The following is a 27,007-nucleotide window of genomic DNA, read 5'->3' as shown; positions in this document are numbered from 1 at the left end:
CCCCCTTTTTTTTATTTTTTTTTCCTCCTTTCCCTTCAAATCCAAGCCAGGAAAAGCCTCTGACGTCGGCACCGCGGCTGCGAGCTCCTCGTGGCTGCTGGGGGAAGGTGGCGGAGGGGATATCCCGGATCATAAAACCAGGGTTTTGCTGCGAGCAGGGCCGCCGCGGGCTGCCTGTGAGTCGTCCACAGGGGACGGGATGGGAGGGATGGGCAGGGGACTGCTTTTGGCTGGGGAAGGGTCCTTTTCCCTCCCAGTTCTGAACATTTGGTACCTTTTTGTGGTTTTTCCGAGCTGCTTCTGGTGGCTGAATCTCTTACCGTGCAAGAAGGAGTGAGGTTGAAAAATGCCATCCGTTCATACACCTCAAATTCGAGCTGCTTGGGGGTTGCGTGTGGGGAGAAAACATGGAATTGCAGCTAAAGGGCTGTTCAAGGGGTGCCTGGAGTGTCTTGCGTTTCCTCCGGGGCATTGCCCCACGGGCACTGGACAGGAGAGGGGACCCCAGCACCAGTGGCCATCACAGGCATCCTTACGTCAGCACGGGGTCCACGTCCCATCAGGGTTGTGGACCAGCACCAAAGCAGGCGAGAGGGAAAAACAACTTCCAAAGGGCTGGTTTAGGCACTTTCCACACTGCCTCAGCCTCTCTTCAAAGAAAAAAGGTGCAAATAAAAGATAAAAAGGGGTCGATTATGTTACCAGGGCCTCCGGTGCATTCCCAGCTTGCAGAGTGCTGGGAAGACTCTGCTCTTCTTTTTATCTGTCTGGCTGGCTCACTGTCTCATCTTCCCCATTCCTCCCTCTTTCCCAGTCTCCTAAGTGCCTCCTGCTTGTGAACCTCCATACCGACATCATGCCGGCATTTTTCCCCGCTGCCTAAATACCACCAAACTCCTTTAAATCTGACAGGAGCTATAAAATCAGAGGCCATACGGCTCTTTTCTGCAAATTTACATGTTAGTCCGCGTTTACCGCATGCCAAAAAGGATGTGGAGGAAGATGCATGACCTAGTTTATCTTGCAGGTGTGTTTTGGTGGGCTGCCGAGAGCTCCCCGTCCCGCTCCCCCTGCACCCGTGCAATTTTAATCCTCCTTGCTGTTTTTGCTGAGGAAACATCCCCTGTGGCGAAAGAAACAAACGAAAAAATAACCCCTCGGAGGAAAAAACCCACGACGCTTCCCGGGCAGATGGTGCCAGGCGCTGCTCCGCTCCCAGCAGCAGATACCCCGCAGCCGCCGCTGCCTCCCCACGGTGCCCGGCATGGCTTTTCCAGGACATCCCCATCTGCTCCTTCCAGTTCTGCACCTGGAACAGAACGTGCCAGCGGCCACTTGCACCTCTGCCCTCCGATGCCGGCTCCTGCGGGGTGTTTTGTTTCCGTTGCTCTCCTCCCGGATCTTCCCTGTTTCCTTCCGCGCGGATGCGGCCAGAGGAAACCTCAGCACGTTGGCTTTCTTCTGGCTGGCTCCCAGCTGCGGTCGTAGGCTGGGGACAGCGCCGTGGCTTTCTGTGTCCTGGGATCTATCCTTCCTGGCGGTGGTGCTGGTGGTGGTGCTGGTGGCAATGGTGGCAGTGGTGGTGCTGCTCACCTTGGTGGCGGTGGTGGTCACGGTGGTGCTGGTGGCAGTGGTGACAGTGGTGGTGCTACTGGTGGCGGTGGTGGTGGTGGCAGTGGTGGCAGAGGTGACAGTGGTGGTTGCTGGTGGTGGTGGCAGTGGTGACGGTGGTGCTACTAGTGGTGGTGGTGGTGACAGTGGTGGAGCTGCTGGTGGTGGTTGTAGTGGTGGCAGTGGTGGCAGAGGTGACAGTGGTGGTTGCTGCTGGTGGTGGTGGTGGTGACAGTGGTGGAGCTGCTGGTGCTGGTGGCAGTGGTGGCAGTGGTGGTGCTACTGGTGGTGGTGGTGGTGGTGGCAGTGGTGACGGTGGTGCTACTGGTGGTGGTGGTGGTGACAGTGGTGGAGCTGCTGGTGGTGGTGGTCGTAGTGGTGGCAGTGGTGGCAGAGGTGACAGTGGTGGTTGCTACTGGTGGTGACAGTGGTGGACCTGCTGGTGGTGGTGGTAGTGGTGGCAGTGGTGGCAGAGGTGACAGTGGTGGTTGCTACTGGTGGTGACAGTGGTGGACCTGCTGGTGGTGGTGGTAGTGGTGGCAGTGGTGGCAGAGGTGACAGTGGTGGTTGCTGCTGGTGGTGGTGGTGGTGACAGTGGTGGAGCTGCTGGTGGTGGTGGTCGTAGTGGTGGCAGTGGTGGCAGAGGTGACAGTGGTGGTTGCTACTGGTGGTGGTGGTGCTGCTGCTGGTGGTCGTAGTGGTGGCAGTGGTGGCAGAGGTGACAGTGGTGGTTGCTACTGGTGGTGGTGGTGGTGACAGTGGTGGAGCTGCTGGTGCTGATGGCAGTGGTGGCAGTGGTGGTGCTACTGGTGGTGGTGGTGGTGATGGAGGTGCTGCTGGTGGTGGTGGCAGTGGTGACAGCAGTGGTGCTACTGGTGGTGGTGGTGACAGTAGTGGTGCTGCTGGTGCTGGTTGTAGTGGTGGCGGTGGTGACAGTGGTGCTTGCTACTGGTGGTGGTGACAGTGGTGGAGCTGCTGGTGGTGGTGACAGTGGTGGAGCTGCTGGTGCTGGTGGCAGTGGTGACAGCAGTGGTGCTACTGGTGGTGGTGACGACAGTGGTGGTGCTGCTGGTGCTGGTCGTAGTGGTGACAGTGGTGGTTGCTACTGGTGGTGGTGGCAGTGGTGGAGCTGCTGGTGCTGGTGGCAGTGGTGGTGGTGCTGGTGGGTCTCCTCGCGTGTGCAGCCAAGCCTCGTAGACCTGCTTGCTGTGGTCACTCGTGGCAGCGGTGGATGTGCGCTACGTGGTAATAACTGGGACTGCTCAGAAACTTGCATTCAGTTTTCAGGGGGATGGAAATGCTTGTTGCGGAGCTGGGATTGGAAGCGGGGGAGAGTAGGAATCGATCAGCCATAAGGGGAAAGGGCTGGTCGGTGTCTTGCTACGTGGGTTGAAAGCAGGAGAGAGGTCAAGCGAATGTAACACAGATGGGTGTTTCATTAGATTTTTCTGAAGGTGAACTTTGAACGTGAGATGTGCTCACTCGGGAGATAGCTATATTTATACACGGGTAAGATACAGATTGTTTGGGTGAGAAAGAGCCTTTGTTCCAAGTCCCGCTGCTAAAGCCCACGTGGAGCGACTGTTTGGCTCTGCAAAGTTTCCTTTTCCTTTGCTCGGGGAGTTGCTGTGTTCAGGAGAACCTGACTTCCCCAGCTGCATCCCGTTAGCCCGAGCACCAGCAGCGACGCCGTCGGGTCACGGCTCCAGCCAAGCCCTTTCATTAACTGCAGCAAAGAAGACCTGGACTTTAGTTTGCATCAAGGTGCCAGGAGGAAGAGCAGCCTCATCCCTGCTGCTGCAGGCTCTGTGCCTGGATGGCTGGGACGAGGCCAAGATAGGCGGAATGGAGCTGCCACGCTGCAAAGGAATAATTAGGAGAGAATAATTAGGGGAGCCCCGTGATCCCCTCCGCTTTGGGGTGTAGGCAGGGACGTGATGGCTCGGTGGTCCCCATCCTCCAGAGCAGCATCCCCCATTGCTCCTACTTGCCACAGTGGGGTGCATTCGCCCTGGATCCTCGCAAAACTTCGTGTGGAAGAACCAGAAACTTCCACCATCATGGCACAACGTGTCGTTGCAGCTCACACGTGTGTCTTTTGGGGGCTTTGCAAGGAAGAAGCCCGCCATGTCGCATTAATACTTGTGGAAATGCAAAGGCAAGTGTTGCCGGCGAAGCTTTGAGATGAGCTTGCAGATGTTGGGGTGGCAGTGATGGGCACATTTTGGGGAGGTGGTCCCCGTCCCTCCCTGGCCTTGGGCACAGCAGGGGGATGGTGGCAGCTGGGTACCCGGCTCCTCCGATTATCCGTGCTGGATTTCCTTCATTGAGCTTCACCCTGATGGGTTTGAGCCTGAAAGGCCAGTGCTGCATTGCTGACCATCCTCACCCAGGTCTTGCTTACTGTGTCCTCATGTGCTTCATCTAGATCCCCCGTAGTGCTCAAGTCAGAAGGATATTTATTCACTTGGCAGGTTATTAATATTAGCTGAAAAACCCTTTTCCACATTATTCTGCCACGCTTAATATGGTGATCAGCATCGCAGCCTGTAGCACTGGGGATGATTTGTAACTGAATATCCATTAGGGATTTAGAGACTTTGGGGCTGAATTGCCGGGACATGCAATTGCCAAAATACTTGAAACGCTTCCACTGGAGAGGAGACCTTGTGGGAAAGGAGCACTCGCTGTTCTCGTAGGCAGGCGGTTCCCAGTGAACCTCCGTTACTGGCAGCAAGCACACCCAAGCCAATAAAAAATTATATGGGATCCAGAGTGCCGATGGAGCACGAACCGCGTGTTGGATGACGATGGGGAACAAGCTACCGCTCCTGGCGTGCGATGCTGGCGTTGGGGCTCACAGCAGCTCCCAGTCCCGCAGCGTTGCTCGGCGGGTGGGTTTAATCCGGGACATGGTTTGTATCAACATGACCCTGCAGCCGGTTAAAACGGGACATGAGGTTGTTTGGGGTAGGGAAAAAGGTGGGGTTTGCTGCTTTTCCTTGTGCACTGCAAGCATCTCTCGTGCTGGTGCATCGAGCCCCAAGGGGCAGAAGGCAAGATGTCATTAAATGTGGTGGAAGCTGAAAGAGCCAAGAGCCAAAGGTGTTAAAAGCAGAAGATCCCTGGGTCCTTTGCTTCCGAGAAATCGGGTTTGCAGGGGGATGATTTGGGGCAATACCTGCGTTCCAGCAGCTCTTCCCTTTGAGCAAGCATCTGTGGCTACCCATCCCTTCCGCCTCCCATCCCTTCGGAGGGTTTTAACCTCTTCTTTTTCCTTGAAGCAAATGGAAAAGGAAGGAAGAAGCTTGCTGAGGGGGTTGCCAGCGTGTTTTTCTTGGAAAACATTCACTCGCTGGGTTGCTGGCTCTTTTCGTGGCCGTGCTGGCCTGCAGCTCAGCAGCTGGACCTCTAGGAGCCACGTAGCCAAAACCAGCCCAAAATTACCCTCCAGAAATACCATTTCTTACCTGACCATGGTAAGCTTATCTTGGGGGGGGGGGGGGAGGAGACCCCGCAAGCAAAGAGATGGATGGGGAAAGCATATCGAGCCCAGGGGGGAGAGGAGGTTTCCCATCTCATCTTGCAGGAGCTTTGCAAGCTTTGAGCAAAGATCCTGGCTGCTGTGGTTCAGCTGGGGAGGGTGAGCTGCCCTTGGGGGGGTCAACATGACCTGGGGCCTGAGCTGCTCTGAATCAGACCCAAAATGCTCCTGGGAGGCAGCTCTCGCCTTGCTCCCATCCTTCAGCTGAGCTTCCAGCCTCCATCAGCTGCTAAAATCTGCTTTTCTCAATGGAGACTGGAAAATCCCCCCCAGGATGTCCCACTCATCCCCTGCAGCCCAGGCAGGGTTTGAACTTCGCAGAGCATCCTTGGAGGGCGGATTGTTACTGTTTTTCAGCATCCTTAAAAAAAAAAAACAACAAAATAACACACCCCAACTGAAGGAGCCCACGGCTCGACGCTGCTGAGCCATGAGTCACCGTCGCAAACCACACAGCTGGTTTTGTCCCGTCTTCCCCCATCTTTTTATGGGCAAAAAAAAAGAGTCAGGAGTGATGGGACATGATTGACAAGGGGGTTTGGGGCAATTAAGGAGGATGGGGACATACGAGGGTCTGCAGGGGAGCTGGGGATGGCTCAGTGCTGATATCCCTTTGAGTTTTGGCCCTTTCCCAGCAACTAGCCCCCTCTAAGCTCCTTTCCAAAAATCCCAGCTACAAACCCATGGGCACGGAGATGCGCCGTGCGCCGGGACAGTGCCAGGGCTCGCACGTGCTGCCAATAATAAATCGGTGCCCTGCCAGCAGCAAAGTCCACTGTTTTAGCAGCCAAGCTGGGCACGTTTAGGAGAGCAACGTGCTTCCCCTTGCCGCCTTTTCCTTTTGCGATTTGATTTTTTTCAGCCCTGGGGACCACCGGTGAAGCAGGAGGCAGCGAGTGGGTTGTAAATGATGCTGGGGCACGGAGGATCCCGGCGACAGCACCCAGGTGGTGTGATGAGCTGGTCGGTGCTCAGCGCGCCTCCCTGCTCCCACTTCGTCTTGTCGCATCAGGATAAAACAACCCGGAGGGGAAAGTTTCTTGGCGCTGGGGCATTAGGAGAAGAGGCGAGTGGGTGCATACTGGCCTGGCTCGGGTTACTTATGTGCTTATGGTCTATTTTGAGGCTCCAGCCACGTGGCGCTAAGCAGCCGCTGACCCAGGGAAGGGACCAGCTTCAAAACAAGAGTCTGGTGGGTGACAACCCGGGGAAGCGCCAGGTTTCCCTTTGCTCCCAGCAGGGCTGGCAGCACCCTCGCTTCCCCGCTGGGCCGATCCTCCCTTGGGTTTTGGCATTTCCACGGCGGGAATTGATTTTCTGGTTTTTTAATTTTTTTTTTTCCCGCCGCCACCCTTGAAGGCAAAGGTGCCGCAGGTCGCGAGGCCGGCGTACTTTATAGGGAGCGACGTGCTGGCAGCGATGGGGATGCAGATGTGCGAGCGGGGAGGCGCATCCGTCACGAAACGGCGCAGCTGCGACCCCCTCCTCTGCTCCCCCCCCTCCCCTCCCCAAGAAAGCTCATTTGCGGGCGGCTTAGTTTGCCTAAGAGCATTAGAGGTGCATTTGGTGGACATCAGCCGCTCGAGCAGCACCAGGAGCATGTGGCCGATTAGGGGCGGCGGTGGCCGGTTTCGGGCAGAGCGCCGTATTTGGGGCAGAAATATTCGCTGGGCGTTTCGGGGACTCAAAGGTGAGGTCCTGGGGGGACAGGATGGGTGCCGGGGGGGGTCAGTTTGCATGGCGCGGGTGCTCGAATACACCAGCCGGGTGCTGACGTTGGGTGGCGTGAGAGCGAGCCCCTTCCCTGCCATGTGGGGTTTTCCCTTTTGCGGGGAAATGAGAGTTTTCCCCCTGGCTTTCCGGTGCCATTTCAGCTTTTCAGATGGTATTTCAGTTATTTCTTTAAATACCACCCGGCTTTCTCACCTACGGTCCCCTGCGTGGTCAGGGATGCTCTTACGGGAGCCAGCCTGGGGAGGAAGACCCTCACCCCCGTCTTTCCCTTTCCTTCCCCTCCAGCCTCGCTCTCTGCTGGGATTTATGGAGGTGCTGAGGAGCAGCTCTGAGCCCCGCAGACCCCGTCGACCCACCCCATAAAGCAGCGCCCGACCGCCTCGCCACATCTCGCCCGGCATCCCGACCCTCCGACTCAACCATTCAAGGCTCCCGTGCATGGATCGCCCCAGCGAGGGACCGCTGCCGGACGCCGCCGACACCGCCCCGTAGGCTCCCGGCCCCCCGTGCCCCCCCCAAGTACTCCACATACCCCGATGGGGTAACGTGACGGGGGTCCCCCTCCCGCCACCCCCCCCCATATGCAGAGGCCTTTCTAGAGCGCCGGGGAGCGCGCGGCACCGGAGGCTCGCCGTCGCGCACACGCCGAGGACACCGACACTACAGCAAAGGGATTTTTTTTTTTTTTAATTATTATTATTATTATTATTATCATTAATATTATTTTTTCCCATCTGGCTTTTTACCCCGGGGGGCTTGCAGTGTGTCGAGGAAGCCGGCGCGCTCCCAGGAGCTGGGATTATTTGCACAAAGTCTGTATATTGAGTTCTCGATCCTGTTTTATTTTTATTTTTTAAGCGCAGAGGGGTGGTTGTTTTCTTTTTTTTTTTTTTTTTCCCCTCCACGCCACGCTTTTCTTGGGTTTTTCCCCCACTGCCGTCAGCACCGCCTCACCCTCCTCCCATCCCACCATGGCCCGGATGAACCGCCCTGCGCCGGTGGAGGTCTGCTACAAAAACATGAGGTTCCTGATCACCCACAACCCTACCAATGCCACGCTCAGCACCTTCTTGGAGGTAAGGAGGGGAGGCTGGAAGTTGGGGACCAAGGTCCAGCTGCACGTTTTGGGGCTGAAAGCCAATGTTGGGATGCAACAGGGATCCTGTGTAGGATGAGGCAGCAAAGCATCCCCTTTGGTACCACAGTCCCCGGTGGCATCCCAGGGCGGTGGGTCCGATCACCGCCGGCTTTTTGGGGTTGGGTGTTTTGGAGGACCCCAGGCGTGATGTTTGAGCGCGGTGGAGGTGGAGCAGAGTTTCCCCGTTCCTGTTGCATCCCTTGCCAGCTCCACCAGCACGTCACGTCAAGGGGCTTTGCAGTGATGCACATGGATGCATCTCCCAGCACCTCAATAAGGACTTTCCATCCCAAATATCCCAGCGTCTTTCCAATGCCCAGAGTGTTTTGGGCAGTGCCCAAGGTGCTGGAGGGTTCGGTGTTGCATGAGCCAGCGACAGTGCCCTGCCTGGGAGCGCTGCCTCCGGCACTGGCAGCAGCTGGGAGTTAGCGGGGGGATTAATGGATGCATGTCTGCGGTCCGGGACGAAAGGCTTCGACTTGCTCTTTTATCAATGCCTGGGGGAAACACCGTGTCCTGCAGGTTCAGCCGAGCTGGCACAAGCAGCTTCTGCTTACGAGGAGTCATTTGGGGATGTGACTGCATTCGTGGGGGGGGAACCTGGGGCTGCACGTGAGCCTGGTGAAGAGTTTTTGCCTTAGACTTAAACCGCGTTGAGGTCTGATGTGCTGGCACCAGAGGCATCCTCCAAGCTCGAGGAAATCCCCCCGCAAATGCACACCTGAAAAAAAACCACGTGAGCGCTACCGGCTCGGAACGCCGCAGGAAGGTGGGGACATTTTGGGGGACAGCCACCCCGTGCACGCTGTGCACAAGGCGATGGGGATGGCACCAGTGGGAACGGGGAAAAATTCCCCTTTTCCTCCAGCCTCTTAGGTTTTTTGGCCAAGCTGCTGAGTGTGCGGGGGTTTGCCGCGGTCTGGCAAGCGCATGTGGGGAACGAAGGAGATGATAAATCATTGAAGGGGATGATCTCACACGGTGCCCGGCGAGGCCGGTACGCTGGCACGTAATCCGGGAGCAATCCTTGCGGCGGGTGATAAGCCGCGCTGGAAACAGCCCAAGTCCCACGCCCAAGCCTGCAGCGCGTTGGAACGATGATGGGATACGGCGAGGAGGTCAAGAAGGAGCCCCTGAGCGATCCGCAAAATGCGAGCGCGGTTGGCGGGGTGTGCTACGACTGCCCCCCCCCAGCCTATGCATTTCTGCAGCGGGAGTTGTGACCTTGCTGGGCACAAATAATTTCTCCTTTGGGGGACTTGCGCCCATGTTGGGGTTGGTTTTTTGCCTGGGGTGTAAAGTCCCTGCTGGTGTGGCCGTCAGGGCTTAAAAATAAAGAGCCCCGTCGTCGCTCGTGACTCCGAGGAGTCATGAACGTGCTGGGTAAAAATCCTACCGTGGCCACACGGCTTGGTGCCCTGGGATTTCTTGTTTCCTTGTGCTTCCCAGGCTGGATGGACCACAGGAGGTTTGCTCGAGGGTCCAGAGATGGGGCACGGCACTGGTTTAGGGTCCGTAGTGGTCCATGTGGTCACAGCAGGGCTCAGATGTGTTGGGGTTAACTGGGTTGCAACTGGCAGGGCTTTTTCAGACTCCTCCTTCTCCTTGCCTTCCCAGGACCTGAAGAAATACGGTGCCACCACGGTTGTGCGAGTGTGCGAAGTGACCTATGACAAGACCCCCCTGGAGAAGGATGGCATCACTGTCATGGTAGGTGGGCAGCAGGATAGGCACCAGAGGGGCTGCCCCCTTCCACCCCCCATGCTTAAATACCCCCAGCCCTCGGGTCCGCTAAAACCTCTGCGTTTCAGATAGACCAAAGCGACATCACACTTGCCTGGGAGCGGGGTTTGAAACCCAACTTCATCCTCCGGGTGAGGCGGGCGAGCTCCCCGCTCCCCGAGCCGAGATGGGGCTGGTGCTTTAAAAAAAGAAAGTGCTGCCCACGCACCCGAAACTGTGACTCATCCGGTTGAGTCGGCAGCTGCCTTCCCTGCCTGTCGCTCAGGCTTTAAAGCATCCAGCGGATGGGAGCGCCTGATCCCACGTGGAAGACGCGCACGGTTCCCTTTACCCCCGGCGTTATCTTAAACTGGGGGTGCGGGTTTTTTTGCTCTTCCAGCAGGCGGCTGGTGCAGCTCTGGGGGATGAAAGGGAGCAGGCAGCAAGAAGGAAAAGGCGAGGAGGCAGAGCAGGCAGCTGCCTGGACTGCATCTTGGCTGATAAGTAGTTGGAGATGATGTCAGGCGTGATTGCCCTGCCAGGGAGTTCAGCTCCAGCTGGAAAGTGAAGCTCTGCTTGTTATTTAGGAAAGGGTTTGGAAGTGCCTCGTGCCTCCTGGGGTGGTCCTCTGTGTGTAGGTCCTCTCTGTGTAGCTCGCTCTGTATAATCTATACCCTATAGAGAGAGTAGCTATATCCTAGATCCTCTGGGATATAGGTAGATAATAGATCCTATGTCTCTAGATACAGATCCTCCAGATGCAGATCTCACTAGATAGAGATGCTATGTCTCTGTAGGATTTATCTTATCCTATAGAGGAAGATAGCTGTATGCTACATATAGAATCTGTATCTAGGATATCATATCTGCTCGCTTACACACTAAATTCTGCCTTTTACCCTGTTTCTGACTGGAGCCCTCCAGTCTGAGTTTATATATCTAGGATGTACATACCTCTCTACCTATCTTATATAGAGAGATATCTATATCTAGGATTTGTTTTACGTAGGGAGATATCAATATGCTAGATACAGAAACTATGTGACACTGTATAGAAACTGTATAGCTTCTATATATAAGTTTGTACAACTATATAGAAACTATGTAAGGTATATCATATGGAGAGATATCTGTGTCCTGTGTATCTATGGATAGATATATCTATGCAGGTACAGAGATATCTCTGAATACACCTATATCAAATAGGAGTGGGCCCCTGCAAACCTCATGAAGTTCAACAAGGCCAAGGGCAAGGTCCTGCACCTGGGTCGGGGCAATTCCAAATGTGGATAGAGGCTGGGCAGTGAGTGGATTGAGAGCAGCCCTGTGGAGAAGGACTGGGGGACACTGGTGGATGAAAGACTGGACATGAGCTGGCAATGTTCATTTGCAGCCCAGAAAGCCAATCATCTCTTGGGCTGCACCAAAAGAAGCGTGGCCAGCAGGTCAAGGGAGGTGATTCTCCCCCTCTACTCCACTCTCATGACATCCCACCTGGAGTACCGTGGCCAGCTGTGGGGACCCCAGCATAAGAAAGCCACGGACCTGTTGGAGCAGGTCCAGACGAGGGCCACAGAAACGGTCAGAGGGTTGGAACAGGTCTGCTGTGGAGAAAGGCTGAGAGAGTCGGGGTTGTTCAGCCTGGAGATGAGAAGGTTCCAAGGAGACCTTATTGCAGCCTTTCGGTATAGAAAGGAGGCTTATAAGAAAGATAAAGACTTTTTACCAGGGCCTGTTGCGATAGGACAAGGGGCAACGGTTTTAAACTGAAGAAGGTAGGTTTAAATTGGATGTAAGTAAGAAATTTTTTATGGTGAAGGTGGTGAGACACCGGAACAGGTTGCCCAGAGAAGTTGTGGGTGCCCCAGCATTGGAAGTGTTCCCAGTCAGGTTGGACAGGGCTCTAAGCAATAGGATCTAGTGACAGATGTCCCTGCCCGTGGCAGCGGGGATGGACTAGATGATATTTGAAGGTCTCTTCCACCCCAAACCGTTCTATGATTCGGTGATTTTTTTGATATGGTGTGTTTTCCCCGGTGTGAGCCTGGTGACCTGCACTCATGGCTGAAGCGGTGCTTTCTGGGCACCGCAGGGAGGAGATGGTCCTGCTGGGTGGGTATAGACTGTGCAGGATGGGCTGGCTCAAGCATTAGGATATCCCGAAGCCCAACATGCTCCTTTCCTAGCAAAGCCCGACTGAAATCACGTTACCTGTTCATGCACTGAAGCTCAGCTCAGCTCAGCAGCTTCTTTTGCCGTCTTACGCCAAGGATGACTCCAGCACAGCAGCTTAGTGACTCACTCCTCAAACATGAGGATTACAGCCCCATGCTTCCCACTCACCGGGGATCAATGTGCCACATCACCTCCAAGCATTGCTCACCTGCCTGTCCCCTTCTTCCCACTGCTGTTTGGCCACGTTCCACCTGCCAAATCCATTTTGAGAGAGAATTCCACATTTGGGTAAAGACATGCAGCCTCAACTGGCTGGGGAGAGACCATCCCTTCCCCAAAATGCTGGAGCAGTCACAGGCAAGTGGGGGGACACTTTTCCCCCATAGCAGAGCCCAGGGACAGAGGATGCTTAATGCAGCACCTGGTTTACCCACTTCATCACTGAGCCTCAATGTTGAGTCCGTGCAGCTCAAGGATGAAGCTCAGAAGAAGATGGGCACTTTTTTTTTCCCCCTGAAGATCCTTTCCTGAAGGATGCTATTTAAATGGCCCCATTTGGAGGGGTGTCCCTTCTGGAAGGATGGAGCCCTTCGGCTCTCCCTAGGGCTGTGGAAGGGGTGCCCTTTTGGGCATCCTTTTGGGGCTTGTGCGTTCACCTTCCCCTCCACGTGTTGCAGCAAGCTGAATTTCGGCACCGCATCAGGCCCTGAGATTTCAGCCATCTCCAAGATAACCTCGGCTCAAACAAAGTGGCTTTGCGCTTCCAAGTGCTGGATTTAGACAGGAGCTGGCAGAGGGAAGGATGGGACTTGCAGCTCCCCGAAGCTCAGTGCCGTCATCCGAATGGGGAGGAGGCAGGCGATGGCCACCCTGGTTCTGCAGAGGCAGGACACGGGGACCGTGTTGCAGGTCCCGTAGGTGCTCCTGAAGGCTGAACCTGTCCATAGAAGAAGGGAGGACCCCAGACCTAGACTCGTATGACTGCAAACCCTGAGCTGAAGCAGCCAGGGGATTCCTGCGTGCCAGACGGTGCCGCAAAACCTGCTACATCCCCGCGGAGCTGCGCTCTGAGCCCAGTTCCTGGCACACGCATCCGCCTCCCCGCTGCCGAGATCCCAGACGCCATCGCCCTGAGTAAAAAGCAATCCCCTGAGGTTTTTTTCCCCAGGGTCTGACAGTATTTCTCTCTTGCCCCCACCTTGCAGGATTGGCCGTTCGATGATGGAGCGCCTCCTCCCAGCAAGATAGTGGAAGATTGGCTCAACTTGCTGAAGACCAAGTTCTGCGAAGACCCCGGCTGCTGCGTGGCCGTGCACTGCGTGGCCGGCCTGGGGCGGTAAGTCAGAGCCTGGCACCCCGGCTGCCACCCCACTCATGAAGGGGAAAGAGAGAAAACCATGCCAGCTCTCCTCCTTCCACCTTACAGCAGGGTTTTTGCGTGCGGTGGAGACCTTAGCGGGAATAGATGTTGACAGGGGAGCTGCTGCCTGAGCTTCTCCTTGCACTTCTCGCAGCCAAATCCTGGGCACCTTGGGGGGACCCAGGTTTCTCGGTGCTGTCCTGCCAGTGCCCCACAAGTGCTTTTGCTAAGAGCTCATCTTGGAAATATTGCAATATGCTTCCCACTACAACTGGAAGCCATTGCGTTTCACGAGGTGCTGTGTTTTGCTGCTCCTCCCCACTGCAGGTCAGGTTTTGCATGTGTATTTACATCCACTTTTCCGATAGATTTGCCTCCAAAATCCTCGTGCTCATTAGAAGAGCAGCAAACAGCTGCCAGCCCTGTCCTGAGGGTTTTACCCCTAAAATCAGCCATTCTTTCGGGCAGCACTTGCAGCCAAATGGCAAGAAATTACAAACTAAAAGCCAGTGCTGCCGATTGCCCATAACGCCAGCATTACAGCCCTGCGGTGTGTCCCCTCCGTCCCAGGACGGGACGTCAGCCTCTGGGCCACACGACTGGGGAGTGACCGCCACTGCCGTTCCCTTTCAGCGCTCCCGTCCTCGTCGCGCTGGCCTTGATCGAGAGCGGGATGAAGTACGAGGACGCCATCCAGTTCATCCGACAGTAAGTCGAGCGGCGTTTTGGTGTCGGGGGAGAAAGCAGACCCTCTCCGAGGGAGCGGAGAGATCTGGGCTGCCCCAGAGTTTTTTCAGGGTGCCGGGGTTGCTTTTTCTCGCCTTTGGGAAAGGAAAAGGGAGGTGCTGGCATCGAGCACCCTGTGACTTTCCATCAGGGCTGCAGGAGGCTGGGGCAGCAGCTGGGAGCATCCCTGGGGGGATTTTGGCAGGCACCCTGCTTCTGCCAGCTACCCACGTGTTTCTTCCCCAGCTCTCCATGTCCTGAGACTCCCAGGGCAGATGAGTGAGAAAAGCTGCTGGGGTCGGTGCTCATCTCCATCCCTGGAGGATGCACATGGCCAAAATCCCTTTCTGTTCCAGGCAGGGGGGTTCAGCACCCTGACAGAGCTGGGTTCGGGGTGCAGGGGGGGGGGTCTTCTCCTGCCACACCGCTGACTGTGCCGACCCTTCTCTGTCCCCGCAGGAAGCGCAGAGGAGCCATCAACAGCAAGCAGCTGACGTACTTGGAAAAATACCGACCAAAGCAGAGACTCCGATTTAAGGACCCTCATAACCACAAGAACAAATGCTGCATCATGTAACCTCAATGACCTCTTGCCAAAATCCGTGCACACAGACACCCGGGCACTCGCACACATCCCACCCCCTCACCTCCTTGCCCAGCCCCGCACCCCCCACGCGCCACCCCACTGCCAGGGCTGGGCTGGGGGGACATGGAGCACCACCACCGTGTTCCAGCACCCACAGCACGGTCGTCTTGCCGAACCCCCGAAAAAGGTTGCTCTCTCCAGCCACAGCCCCGAGGAGGGAAGGCAGCGCTGCCCTTTGACTCTTGGCATTAGCCGGCAATGAGCTCACGTGACGGTTCTTCATCGCCTTCCTCCTCCTCCTCCTCCCTTTCCCCTCCCGTTGCACTGAGAGGGATGGGGTGAAGGGTGCTTGGTTTGGAGTAACGCAGGCAGGGCTGTGCCAGCTGAGAAGGGATGGGGAGCAGGAGGGCCGGAGCACCCCCAGAAAAACCCTTTCCCACCTCTTCCCTATAAAATAAGGGCTGCAGCAGCGGGGACGGAGGTGGGAACGGCGCGACGGCCTCTACGGGGGGAAGACGGTGACAGCAGGGAGAGGTGAAGGGGCCTGTGGCCACGGGAAGGGCTGAGCTAATTCTCCCCGGCACCGTTTCTTTTCTTATGGCTTCCTCTCCCACTTCATCATCTCCCCGTTGCCTTGATGCCAGCTGGGATGCTGCAGCTGGGGCTCGCTGGGGGCTCGCTGCAGCCAAGGCAGGGGTGCTGGGAACCTCGGGGACCGTGGCGGGGCTTTGAGGCACCCAGCTTTGCTGGGGTGCAGGGTCAGCACTGGGTCCCCCAAAGCGTGGGGTGCTCTTATTTATAGCTTCCAAACTCAATGCACAGGGTGGTGGGTTCTCTCCTGTCGTGTCCCCATCGCTAAGCCGTAGCGCAAACCCCAATTCTGGCTGCAGCGCCCTGGGGATGCAACGTGCATCTCGGGGCACGTCCGTGTCCTCCACCGCTGCGTTTGCTGGCCGAGGGGCTGGGCTGCAGCTTTCCTGGGGGATTTTGGGTGCTCCTGGCAAGAGCACATCACCAAATTTTGCACCTGCCTTTCCCACATCCGTAACACGGCGCCTGGCACCCACAAACCCCCCCCCGGCGCGTGCCCTGGCGAGGTGGACTCAGAGTCGCCCCTGAGCCGGGACATTAAACATCTCTCAACTTTCTGCCTTTGAATGCTTGCAGCAGCTGGAGCGGTGGGCACGTAGGGGGCATGGGGGTGTTTTTTCTTTTGATGAGGATAAGAAGAAATTTGCTAATTAAAGGAAAAAAAAAAAACTTTAAAAAAAAAAAACAAACCTGTTTGTCTTCCGCACGTCCTCTGGCCTTTCTTTCTCCCATCGCTGCCCAGTGGAGCCCAGAAGGTGACCCGTGGCCCCCCCAGGTGATCTCCAGCACCAGGTCACAGCTGGCTGCCATCCACTGTCACTAGGGCATACCTGTGGCCCAAGGGATGCTCCAGGTATTCTTTGGGCTCGCAGCTGCTCACCCGCTCAGCTGCAGAGGTTCGCAGTTGTTGGGGCAAGGAGGGCTAGTCATCCAGCGTCTTGTGGTTTTAGGCTGCCCAACTTGAGATGCCTTCAGTGCCCTGCGTTGGGTATCTCCAAAGGTTTATGTGCCTTCCGAAACGTAGACTATCCAGAGACATTTGCTTCAGAGGGTTCATCTCTTGGGATAAGCGGTGAGGAAGGCTGGTTAGACGCCTTCGGTACCTGCAGAAAGGTAGGGGACGGCTTAATGCCACCACGTGTGGGCAGAGGAGGAGCTTGGAGCCGTTTCCAGTTCCACTCCTCCCGATGGGAGCCAGCCTCACTGCACGGCAGGGATGGCCATCCCGTGGTACAGGCTGTGGTCCTGAGTGAGATGGGGACCCTCCGTGCGTGGCCCCGGGGTTGTTATACCGCACGCCTCTGGCCTGTCCAAGCCTCCACATCGTGGGACAGCCCTTGGTCCCTTGAGTTGTTCCTGCCCCATTCCGGGCTGTTGATTCCTACGTCTTGTGGGGAAGGTGGCAATGGTTGAAGGGTCTGCGCTGGTTGAGAAGGGTGAGAAATTGGGCTGATAAGAAGGCCTAGATCCTGTATTACGGCAGTCCCACAGGGTAGGTCACAGTCCCCTTCCTCCCCGGCTGTGTCCTCCTGCTGCTAAAATTAGGTGCTGCTTCATCCCCAGGGGCAGCAGGAGGTTGCTCAGCTTTGCGATGGGAACAGCCCCAATCCCTCTTAGCCAAGAGACCTCGCGGTCCCATGCGCGCTCTCTGGTCACCATAGGCTGTGCCATGACTTGTGAAGAGTTTAGGATAAAGCGGTGGGAACCATCGCTTTGCAGGCTTGGAGATGTTTTCTGCCCTGGCAAGAGGGTCTTCCTCACCCATGCTCATGGGAGCATCACATGGTGGATTGGCCAGGGCAAGCAGTGCAGGGCTTTAGCCATGATGCTCTTGAGTTGGGGTCAGGATGGGGACGGAGGGGCTTGAATTCAGCCTCTTTTGGCCATGGGAACTCTTCACCTCCTCCATGCAGGGTTTGACGGTGGAAGTGTTGGGTGCTGAGCTCTGATGAGAGCGCACTCACATCTCGGCTTGGTGGGCTTCTTCGGGGGGAACACGAGGGGGACAAGCTTTGCAGTGCTCCTTTGCTTTATGTAGCATCAACCCAAACACCTTAAAAATAGGGAGCTTCTAGTGTAAGAGCAGTCCTTGACCTGGTACAATCCATGTGGCCAAATCTTGAGCACCTCTGGCTGGCAGTGCGGCATCTTGATACTCTTCAGTTTTATTAGTTGCTGAAAAAAAACCAAAAAACAAAAAAAACCAACAGAACCATGCTGGTTTAATTGTCCTAATTTTTTTCTTTTTTCTTGCTTCAGTGGGTATCTCCACCCCTGTCCTGGAACTTGCTGTCACCTCCCATGTGCTGCTCCATGCACAGGACATCACAGCAGCCGAGGAGCTGCTGTCCTTGCATGGAGAGCTTGAACCTGCTCCAAGGTTTCTCTGGGTTGGACTGCCAAATATTTGAAATTTTTTTGATATGGACTTGGGCTCCTACCTCTGAGGTACCAGCTCCTCAGTGTTTCAGCCTAGAGAGGGTTACAGAAACATAACAGGCTGGAGAAATTGAGGGATCTTCCAACTGGGTTTTGGCTTAGAAATCTCAAAAGACCCCAGTTCCCTTACAAAAATCTTGGGATAGTTGGGGAAGAGGGAAAGTTGGAGCTCAATAGACATGTAGCAGCAGAGTGAGGAGTAAGCGGCCAAGGGCTCATAGTTTGGTCTGGTTTTCAGGTCTCTCCTTGTACGCTAATCCTTGTTTCACCTCAGATGCCAAGATGTTGAAAGGAGAGCCTTAAAATTCTGATGTATTTGCCAGTTCTGTTATTGCTCCAGTTGTCTCCACTGAGTCTTGGCAGATGTTATAGGGAACAGACATCCCCATGGCTTTGACTACAAACCAACCACCTTATCCTGCCCTTTTATGCAGAAGCAAAGGCACAAACTGCGTTTTATACCTCTTCACCCCTATCCAACTCTCACCTCCTCCATGGAAACCCTCCATCTTTCCATAGTTTGCAGGGACAGGGCTCCAAACTGGTAGCAAGAGCTTTGGAGACCCAAGGGATGGCAAAGCAGAAATGCTCTAACCATCAAACCAAGAGCTTGTAGGCTTTGCCCAGGAATCAGTCATGGCTGAACCTCACATGGGGGAATAAATCTGAGCAGGAATCCATAGCTGTGTCCTCACACCGGTGGCACACGTGTGCCCTTACCTGCGTTTCAGTTAAGAGGCTCATGTGTCCCTTCTGTTCTCCATGGTTTCCAGTTGGATGAAGCGCATGGTGGGGGCAGCGGTGGGAAGGAAGGCAATGCAGCTGCCGCAAATGGCCAGCTCTTTGTTTAAGAAAGGTCTGGGGATGCTTATTTAAAGACTTTGCATTTGTAAATGTGTATTACGAGTCTTGCAATAAGGCTGACACTGTGGCGCTTGGGCTGAGAGCTTTGGATGAGCAGGTTTATGAGTAACAGATTTCCCGAGGAAGCAGAGTCTTGCTCTATCTACAATAGAATGAGTCGGGTTTGTGGGTTTTTTTTCATTGGGTTTGTTTGCTTTTTATTAGTCCCAGTGGGAAAGCGCACAGGGAGATTCATGACTTCCATGCAGTTTCCAGGGTCTTACATCTTACTTGCTTCCAGTGGGCTGGGTAGGTGCAGTTTGGCGGGTGGATTTGGATGGGATACTGTCTGGTGGGAGAAAAATGTGGCTGGTTTCTTTACGCAGCAGGGGGGTCACGGGCCAGCTGTGGTCCCGCTCGCAGGCTCTAGCAGACATTCCCGGGGAGGGGGGGTGTTTCACCACGCTCGGCTTTCCTTTAGACGATGATCTCCCAATGAACTCTCGACTTCCCTGCTGTTTCTTTCTGTGCAACAAAGAACTGCATATTTTCCTTTTTAACTCCATGGGCAATCGTAGTAGTATGTAGATTAAGCCCAGATGACTTTTTTTTTTTTGGTCTGAGCCATAGCTAAATTATTATACCCAATGCTTTTTGTATCAGATGGCATCACTTTGAATATGCAGATGAGGTATAGGATCTTGACACTTTATAACCTTTTTAAAAAGAAACTTGTCTGTTTACTTATGTCCTGTGTAAAAAGGAAAAAAAATGTATGGCTTTTAGTAATCACTTTTTTCTTTTTTTTTTTTTTTGAGTTTTATGAAATTACAGTGGTTACACTCCAGCAGCGAAATAAAAAGCGTTCACTGTTTTGTACATCCCTGTGTGCTGCGGTGCTGCTAACGGGGGAGTTATTAACATGGGGGAGGCAAAGGCAGAGCCAAACTCTGGCCAAGGGATGGTGGAGTGGTGCATGGCGGGGTGGGGGTGTCAGGGTCCTTGGCTGGAGACCTCAGCCCATTCCTGTCCCATCCCAAATGTGTCCCAGACGTTCCCTGGGTTATTTTCCTCCTCTCATCCCATTCCCCTCTCCTGGGAGCTCCTGGGACAGGCAACAGAAGTGGCTGGGAAAGGATTGAACCTACTGCAATTAGATGATGGGCTTCAGCCAGATTAGATAAAGTTGAGCCCAGGACGGAGAAGTGATTTGCCCAGTGCCAAGGCAGGTGCTTAGGGGTGCACCCAGGGCTCCAGGTGTTCACGTAAAGCCCTTTTCCTCATGGGCTGCTCTCTGTCCCATCCACCAGAGTCACTGCACGGTCATTCTCCAGCCCTTCCTTAGCAAAACGTCACGTAGGTCTTCAGCAGCGACTGCCAGGCCAGGCAGCCCCCACTTCCAGCAGGACCCCAACATCGCCACCATGATCACAGCAGGATCAGGAGCCAGCAGCTTGCCGGAGAGAGACCAGCCATCACGGCATTGACTTCCAGTCCAAGCAAGGTCTTCTCCAGTGGAGGGTCTGGCAGTGGGGAGACCCCGGAGCTGGTCTGCAACAGCGGACTTGGCTGAGCGAGCTAATTGCGTTGCTCACTTACCAAGTGTGTCATGGTTTTTAAGTAGCCACCTCATCATCAAATAATTGGCATAAGCAGAGCCCACACACACACACCCCGATCCTGTGTCTAGCATGTCTCAACTGTTGTAGTTGGAGAAAAGATGTTGTAAGGCTCAGAGACACCTTTTATCCCGCATGGAAAGAGCTGACCCCATAGCAAGGTTGGAGGGTGCTGTTGGACAAGCTACCCAACTGAGGGCCCCTGTTGGGCCCCCAAGGGGCCGTGGCTAATAAATCATAGCATGCAAGAGCCTGACCACTTGAGGTTACTTATGCAATGGGCTGCCCTTGTACCAGAAACACACCAAATACCCGGATCGACTGTGACCAGCCTCTCTGGGCTCTGGCATGAAGCAGCAATGGGAGGAACCAGCTCATAAATATGCATTGTCTGCCAGTACAAACACACCTGCCAAGGTCACCTGGGTTAGGAAGATCTTGTAGCTGGAGATCTGATGGCTGCTTCTTCCTCCCTTGCTGCTTCTCCTATTATAGACCAGTTTAACAGCTAAATCTACTGGGTGGAGAGTAGCTGCTCAGTGACTGAGGTCTTGGGGCAGCATCTCCCAGTTGAGCAACACAAGACATGTTGCCCTCAGTCCACCCAGGAAGGTAGACTGGGTGGACTGGTCAGCATACCGGCAAGGAGGAGCCGCGTTGAATATTAGGGTGGACTTTTTGCTGGCGAAATGGGCTTTTGGAGGGAGGACATGGTGTTCAAGCCCTTGGAGGACTTCTAAGAACAGGACACACGTTTTGTTCCATCCAAGGTCAGGATGGGAGAATGACCTCTGTAATTTTTATCCCTAACCCCACTAATGTTTTATCGTCAGCTGTGCTCCAGCCTAGCTCTTCTTCAGGCTCAGAACCAACTGAGCAAGTTAAAACTGCAGAGGCAACTGACCTAGGCAGGACATGGGACACTCAGAGACGTGGCAGGTATCTCAGCATTTCTGCAGGAACTGACACATGTCATCTATGGGAAAATATCATCCCTTCCCTGGGAGAGGGGGAAGGCTGAAATGACCCGGACTCAATGTTTTCTGCAGGAAGGGCCTGCTAGGAGAAGAGGTCTGATTTGGAAGATGTGAGATGGGTTTTACTCACCCACTCTCACCATCCAGTTCCAACTCCAGACCCCTCAGTCCTGCCCCATAGCTGGGACTCCTGGAGGAACCAGGCACTATAATGCACCAGCCAGGCTGCTGAGGAGGTGGGCTCTTGGGAATCACCACAGCTCAACAAATCCAGCAGATCCTGGGGAGCTTTTGACCCTCTCCAGTGAGTGTTGTCCATAGCAAAGCTCTTCCAGGGGAAAACATTCAACCAGCTCAGCCCTGGGTTAGGGCAGGGGGGCACGGGCCAGCGGGTCGCTGCATGAGAAGCTGCTTCAAGGCTGCTGCAAGGTGGGCACTGACATTACTGCTTCAACTTCAGGAGTGTGATCAGGTTTCCTTACACTTCCACTGCCAGACTGATGGTTCAGTATTAGTCTCGATGATTAAACTATTTGCAACGGGGCTTGTAAGGCCTGTTTGTCCATATCTCTACCCCAAGGATTTGAACCCAATGACTGGTTTAACCCCACAGAGCATGAGAGCTCCCAACAACGCTATGTTCCTACAACACCAATGAAAATAGCAGATAAAGGAAAGACATAAGTGGTAAGTCCAGTAGAACATGGCCTAACATTGGTTAGATACCCAAAAGTCCACCCAGAGGAGACATTACACGCATCCCACCCACTGGAGATGTGCTCAGTGCTTCACCACTGGCAGAGACCACCCATCGGACAAGAAAACAGGTTTTGCTCACGAAACCAGTTGGGTTTTTAACTCTGGCCCCCATGACCAAGGCAGGAAGGCAAAGACCAGAGTCTCCATGGTGGCTGAGGAGCAGGAGCTTGCATGAACAGGCTGGTAAGCAAGGAAAGCTGACGCTAATTGTGTGAGCTCCGGAGTAATTACAAGGGGTTGGGTGGGGTAAGTGGGGAAGGGGGGTGGAAACTCCCCTCTTGCTGCTGTAGGCTCAGGAAGGCTTTTCAGTGAGATTCCAGCTTGGAAGAGAGGAGGTCTGCAGCAGGGTGGCATGGCCAGAGCTATCCTTGGATTGCCCCAGCCCTCCGCAAGTGCTCTGCAAGGCAGATCCTTATCTCCTCGCAGGCTTTGAACCACACAGCTGCGAGGGGCACTGCCTCCGCGGTTGTGCAATGAGCAACTGGGCCTTCAATCAGCCTAATTGCTGCCTCGCCTCCCAACCAGGAGGGCCAGGGGGACTTCTGAACATGGGCGCGTGTGCTGGAGCAACACCCGCCCGCGCTCCTGCCTGTACACGCTGTCTCCTACCTGCCTGCATTCCTCCTGGCTCTCCGTCACCGAAAAATGTGCACCCCTTTGCAGGCCAGACCCCGACTCTCTGTGCTAGGCTGTTGCATGCACGGCTTCCTGCCTTCCCTAAGAAGAGGACGATGAAACTCCATCAAATTGGGATTTTTCTGGAGAGGTCTAAGTTGGTCACTCACAGGTCGTGGGATCTCTTCCCAACTCGTGCCATGGTCTGCAGTGCTTTAGCCCACTCTCAAGGAGGTGGGTACCTACAAGCCCCATCACAGCCACGTATTGCGGTGCCTTCAGTCCTGCCAACACCAAAAAGCCGTGAGATCCACCCAGCTCTAGGTGGGTGTCCACAGCGTAGTCTCATGCCTGGCTCCCTTTCAGACAGCAGAGATCAAGCAAAGAGTCAATACTAGAGATTCAGGAGGGACCAATCTCATCCTGGCATGGACACTTCTTTCAGAGCTCCACCACTACAGAGGGACCCCAGATGCTCGGCTCACATAGACACCCGCATGCTGGAGACACCCAAAGCCTTGGGAGATGACCCATGGCTCAGAGCTCACCCTGTCAATGTTACTAACCCATCTCAGAAAGTCAGCTCCCTGCAGAGCCACAGAGGTTGCGGGATCTTCAGTAAACTCTAGACCAGTCATGGTCCAGGCTCACAAGACTGGATAAAAAATGCTTTGTGCGTGCCGCCTCGCTCCCTGTTTGCTACGTGCTGAGCCATGATGAAACTTTTCCTTGCTTGTTTTGGACCACTGCTGGCTGTCGCAGCCAACACTGGCTCTTCTGGGGCACAGCGTGGCTCTCATCCCTGCTCCCGTCAACCCGCTTGGGATCAGCCCTTTTGCAACATCTCCACCTGAGGACATCGTGCTGTCTGAAAGGGGTCTTCCAGGTTCCCTCTGTGCCCGGGGAGACGTGCGCCATCGGGGAGAGACCGTGCAGCGACTGGAGGCTGCAGGGGCGAAGGTCTCACCTCCCCCCAGGATTTGGGGGACCCTGTGGGTCTGGGCACGAGTCACAGGAGGGTGGGAGGTGCTGCCCTGCTTGCACTGCGGTATCTGGAAACTCCCATGCTCGTAGGTATGAAAATGTAGGGCAGAGCTTGGGTTGGGAAGAAAATTAAAACGTTCACAACAAATGTAGCTGAAAAGTCAAGTGGGGAATTAGGCACTGCTTGGCAAAGGTACAGTAACGCGGAGCGCCAGGGGTGGGTTTTGCCCTGGGAGCTTTCCCTGCAAACAGAGCAAGGAGGGGAAGGAGAAACTCTTTGCGCAGACTTACACGACCACCCCCACGGTTCAGAAAAGGGGGTTCTACGACTCGCCGCTCCACGCCGTGACCACAGCAAGGAGCTGTGCTGCCCTGCCTGAGCCGCTCACTGAGCAGGACCTCGGGGCAGAATTTGTTTTAACCATCGGAGAGAGCAAACATTTGAGTGGCAGGAGGGGAAGAGGCTCGCACAGAGCCTGGAAAGGACTGAGTCACTCGCTGTTGGCATCAGCAGCCAAGGAGAAAGCGCGGCTGCCAAACAGCCACCTGGAGCTTTGTCAGCGCATCCTTAAAAAAAAAAAAAAAAAAAAGGAAAAAGGAAAAAAAACCCTCAACTGACAGCCTCTCCCGCATCCTGCCGGAGAGGTACGTGTGCTGCACGAAGCCAGGGAGTTCCCTGCAAAAGCAATGGCTGTGGAAAATGCCCATCCCTGGCTGCAGGTGCTGGTTTCTGTTGCAACATCTCCCTTGGGGCTCGCAGAGCAGAGGAGGTTGCGCGGCTCTCCCACAGCAACCGGGCAGCCTCCAGGGACGTGTCACGGCCAAGCCGGGCCTCCATCCAAGGACTGGGGGCGGGAGATGATTAGAGACCTGATGGCTTGGTGCTGGGAGAAGCACGACGCAAGAGCTGCCTCTGCCTCGCAGAGATAACCGTGAGGCTGGCAGCGCTGCTGACTTCAGCCGGGGACTGACTCACCTAAGCCAGGGCATCTCGTCTGGATATCAGGTGGAGACAGGGAGAAGCCATGCATTCGAATGAGCTTTGATCTTTAAGGCAAACGGCACCGGCTTGTTTTTGCAGCACTCGGGCAGCTGTGGGTGACGGAGAAGGATGGCCAGATGGAGAAGGATGGCCAGATGTTTCGGGGTGCCTAAGTTCAAGGCACTTGTTTTCGGAGGATGGATGCTCAGCACTCGAAACAAGGGCTGTGATAAAGGGCCGTCCTGAAAACTCACCTGCTGCTGCCAAATACCAGGGCCAAGCATCTTGGGGCTCTTTTTGGGTTGCAAATCTCCTAGGTTGAGGGAGACAACACAGCTCAGTAGTGTGGAGAGACACGTGTCTGTAACTACCCCAGCCGTAGCCAAGTGGCACGACTGGGAAGTGACGTTGAGTCCTTCTGGTTGCAGCTCCTCTACTTGTTATATCTGCAGTCTCCATCCTGGGAGGGTATCAGGATAAAGCCATAAGCGACTGGGCTGACCCCCATAGCTGACCCCGCTTTGAGCAGGAGACCTCCTGAGGTCCCTTCCAGCCTGAATTATCCCGTAGTCCTGTGATGATCCCAGAGAAGAAAAGAATATCTTATAGCTCATAGGATGCAAAACTGGGTCATTGAAAGAGACTCCGGAGAGATACTCCCCTTGGGGCACGCACCTTCTCCTGACATTGCAACTGTCTCCTCCAGCTTCTTCTGCTAACGTTAAGGTGTCCATCGCTGTAAAGGGAATTATGTCCAGACTGCATGCTCCCCACATAAACAATTCAGTATCCTCTCTGAAGTATGGACACCAGAACTATATGTTGTACGCAATTTCAAACTCCATCTAAAGCAGTTAAATCACTTCCCTACAGGCACCCCTTACTCAACCTGTCATCTGTTTTCTATTGAGAGTGTTTCTATCATGGATTGCAGATTTACCAAATGCAAAGCCTTTCAAAGAGATGTCTCTGGCTCCATCAGCTGTCACCACGCAATCCGTCATGCCGTGAAGAGCTTGAGCCGTAGCCCATCGCGCTTCAATCCCTCAGCCCACCACTGGGGTCCTTTTCCAGCTGGCCGGGCTAAAGTCTGCATGGAAACAGCTTCGTACCAAGAGGGACTGACCAGTCCCTGTGGCTATCTGTCCTCATCCACCTCATTTTTCTCCCGTCCCAGCTTCTTCAGGAGTGATTTTGCCTTTATTTCCAGCTCACTGGTAGAGAAGGCTGCATGGCTTTGGGCCTAGGATTTTCCACTGAAGAAACAGATCCAGTCACTAGTGATTCCCCGTCGATCACCGCTTTTTGAGATCTGTCAGTTAGCCAACACTTAGCTCATTTAGCACGTGCTTTACTGATGTGTGGTGCTTTTTTCCCCCCACTGGAATGCCACACTGTACAAATCTAATATTTTACAAGCATGTTGCATATGCAGTTATGTTTATGAACCAACCTTACAATCTGAAAGAATAAAATCAAGTTGGTACAACAAGACCCCTTTTCCATAAAACCACATTGACTGGCATTTACTATATTTCTGTTCTTTATGCTTTCATGAATCAGATTCTAGATCAGACTGTTATTATTAACAATCAGTCTGTTATTATTAGCCTGACATCACTCCTAGACATGTCTGTCCCACAAAGGCAGTTGAGCTGCTCAGCAGGCTCCTGAGGCTTAGCACCATGTTAGTACGGGTACTGGAGACCAGGAGAAGATACTGGCCCGTGCAACAAAGCCTTTGCATCTTCCAAGGCATCGAGCTCCAGTCTTGCTTGGGTTGAGCCTGAAACAGCTGCTCGATGTCCAAGAACCGGTTTCCTTACTGCATCCTGAAGGTTTTAGGAAAGCTCGGGTAGAAGATAGATATAATGGCAGCATCTCAACTCCTGGGGCCTCATGGCATTTCCCTGTGGCCTTGCACAGCGGCCAAGGAGAGGAGGCGGTTGCGTGCAGCCTGGCAAGATACCCCGGGTGAGAGCTTAACTCACCTCTCTGAGCTTTTGGAGATGCACAGCCACGGTGACCCTGCCAAGCCCCATCTGTGTGAGAGCAGGGTGTTGTGGTCTTTGACCCTCGGGCTGCGGGACAGCAGGGAGCAGGAAGCTGTCCCTGCCCTGGGAAGTTTAGGAAGCAAGAGCACAATTTCCAAAACATCAAACCCTACCCAAAATCAAGGGGTGAAGCAGCTGATCGGCCAGGACCACACCGTCAAGCCCTACTTGACCATTTCCCTACGGACCCTCCTGTTGCCTCATCTCAGGCTCTGCTTGGGGCTGTTTGGCAAGGGTCTTGCCCACATTTTATTCCACGTGTGCATCTTCCTCCACAATACGTGCTTGAATTCCTGATCCGCCGGGTCCCCTGGAAAACCCTAAAATTTCAGTGTGAAAGAGAAGATGCTTCAGGTTTTGGACCTGGTACCAAGCCAGATCCTGGTGCCCAGTTCCACCACCTTCTCACCCCGAGCTCACACCCACCCCGGTCTTCTCCTCTCGCAGCCTGTGCTGAGCACAATCACTTGTGCACTAAAAAACCCACCAGCACAAACAGCCGGCCGCCCACCCATGCTCTCAGCCTGCCACCGGGGTTGAGAATCTCC

The 27,007-nt window shown here is 54.6% G+C and overlaps 1 protein-coding gene across 1 annotated transcript in view; it reads left to right on the top strand.

Annotated features, from left to right (window-relative positions):
* Positions 1-19,348, top strand: part of PTP4A3 (protein tyrosine phosphatase 4A3) — a 47,231-nt gene extending 27,883 nt beyond the window's left edge. The window contains exons 2-6 of the mRNA XM_075024040.1: positions 7,175-7,965; positions 9,645-9,737; positions 13,130-13,260; positions 13,918-13,992; positions 14,470-19,348. Of these exons, the coding sequence (XP_074880141.1) occupies positions 7,861-7,965; positions 9,645-9,737; positions 13,130-13,260; positions 13,918-13,992; positions 14,470-14,587 (522 nt within the window). The 5' untranslated portion in view covers positions 7,175-7,860 and the 3' untranslated portion in view covers positions 14,588-19,348. The remainder of the gene's footprint in view (positions 1-7,174; positions 7,966-9,644; positions 9,738-13,129; positions 13,261-13,917; positions 13,993-14,469) is intronic.
* The last annotated feature ends 7,659 nt before the right edge of the window (positions 19,349-27,007 follow it).

Source organism: Buteo buteo, chromosome 3, assembly GCF_964188355.1.
Source record: "Buteo buteo chromosome 3, bButBut1.hap1.1, whole genome shotgun sequence".
Taxonomy (NCBI): domain Eukaryota; kingdom Metazoa; phylum Chordata; class Aves; order Accipitriformes; family Accipitridae; genus Buteo; species Buteo buteo.
Note: the sequence above shows the minus strand (reverse complement) of the source record. Positions and strands in the feature narration are given on the sequence as shown.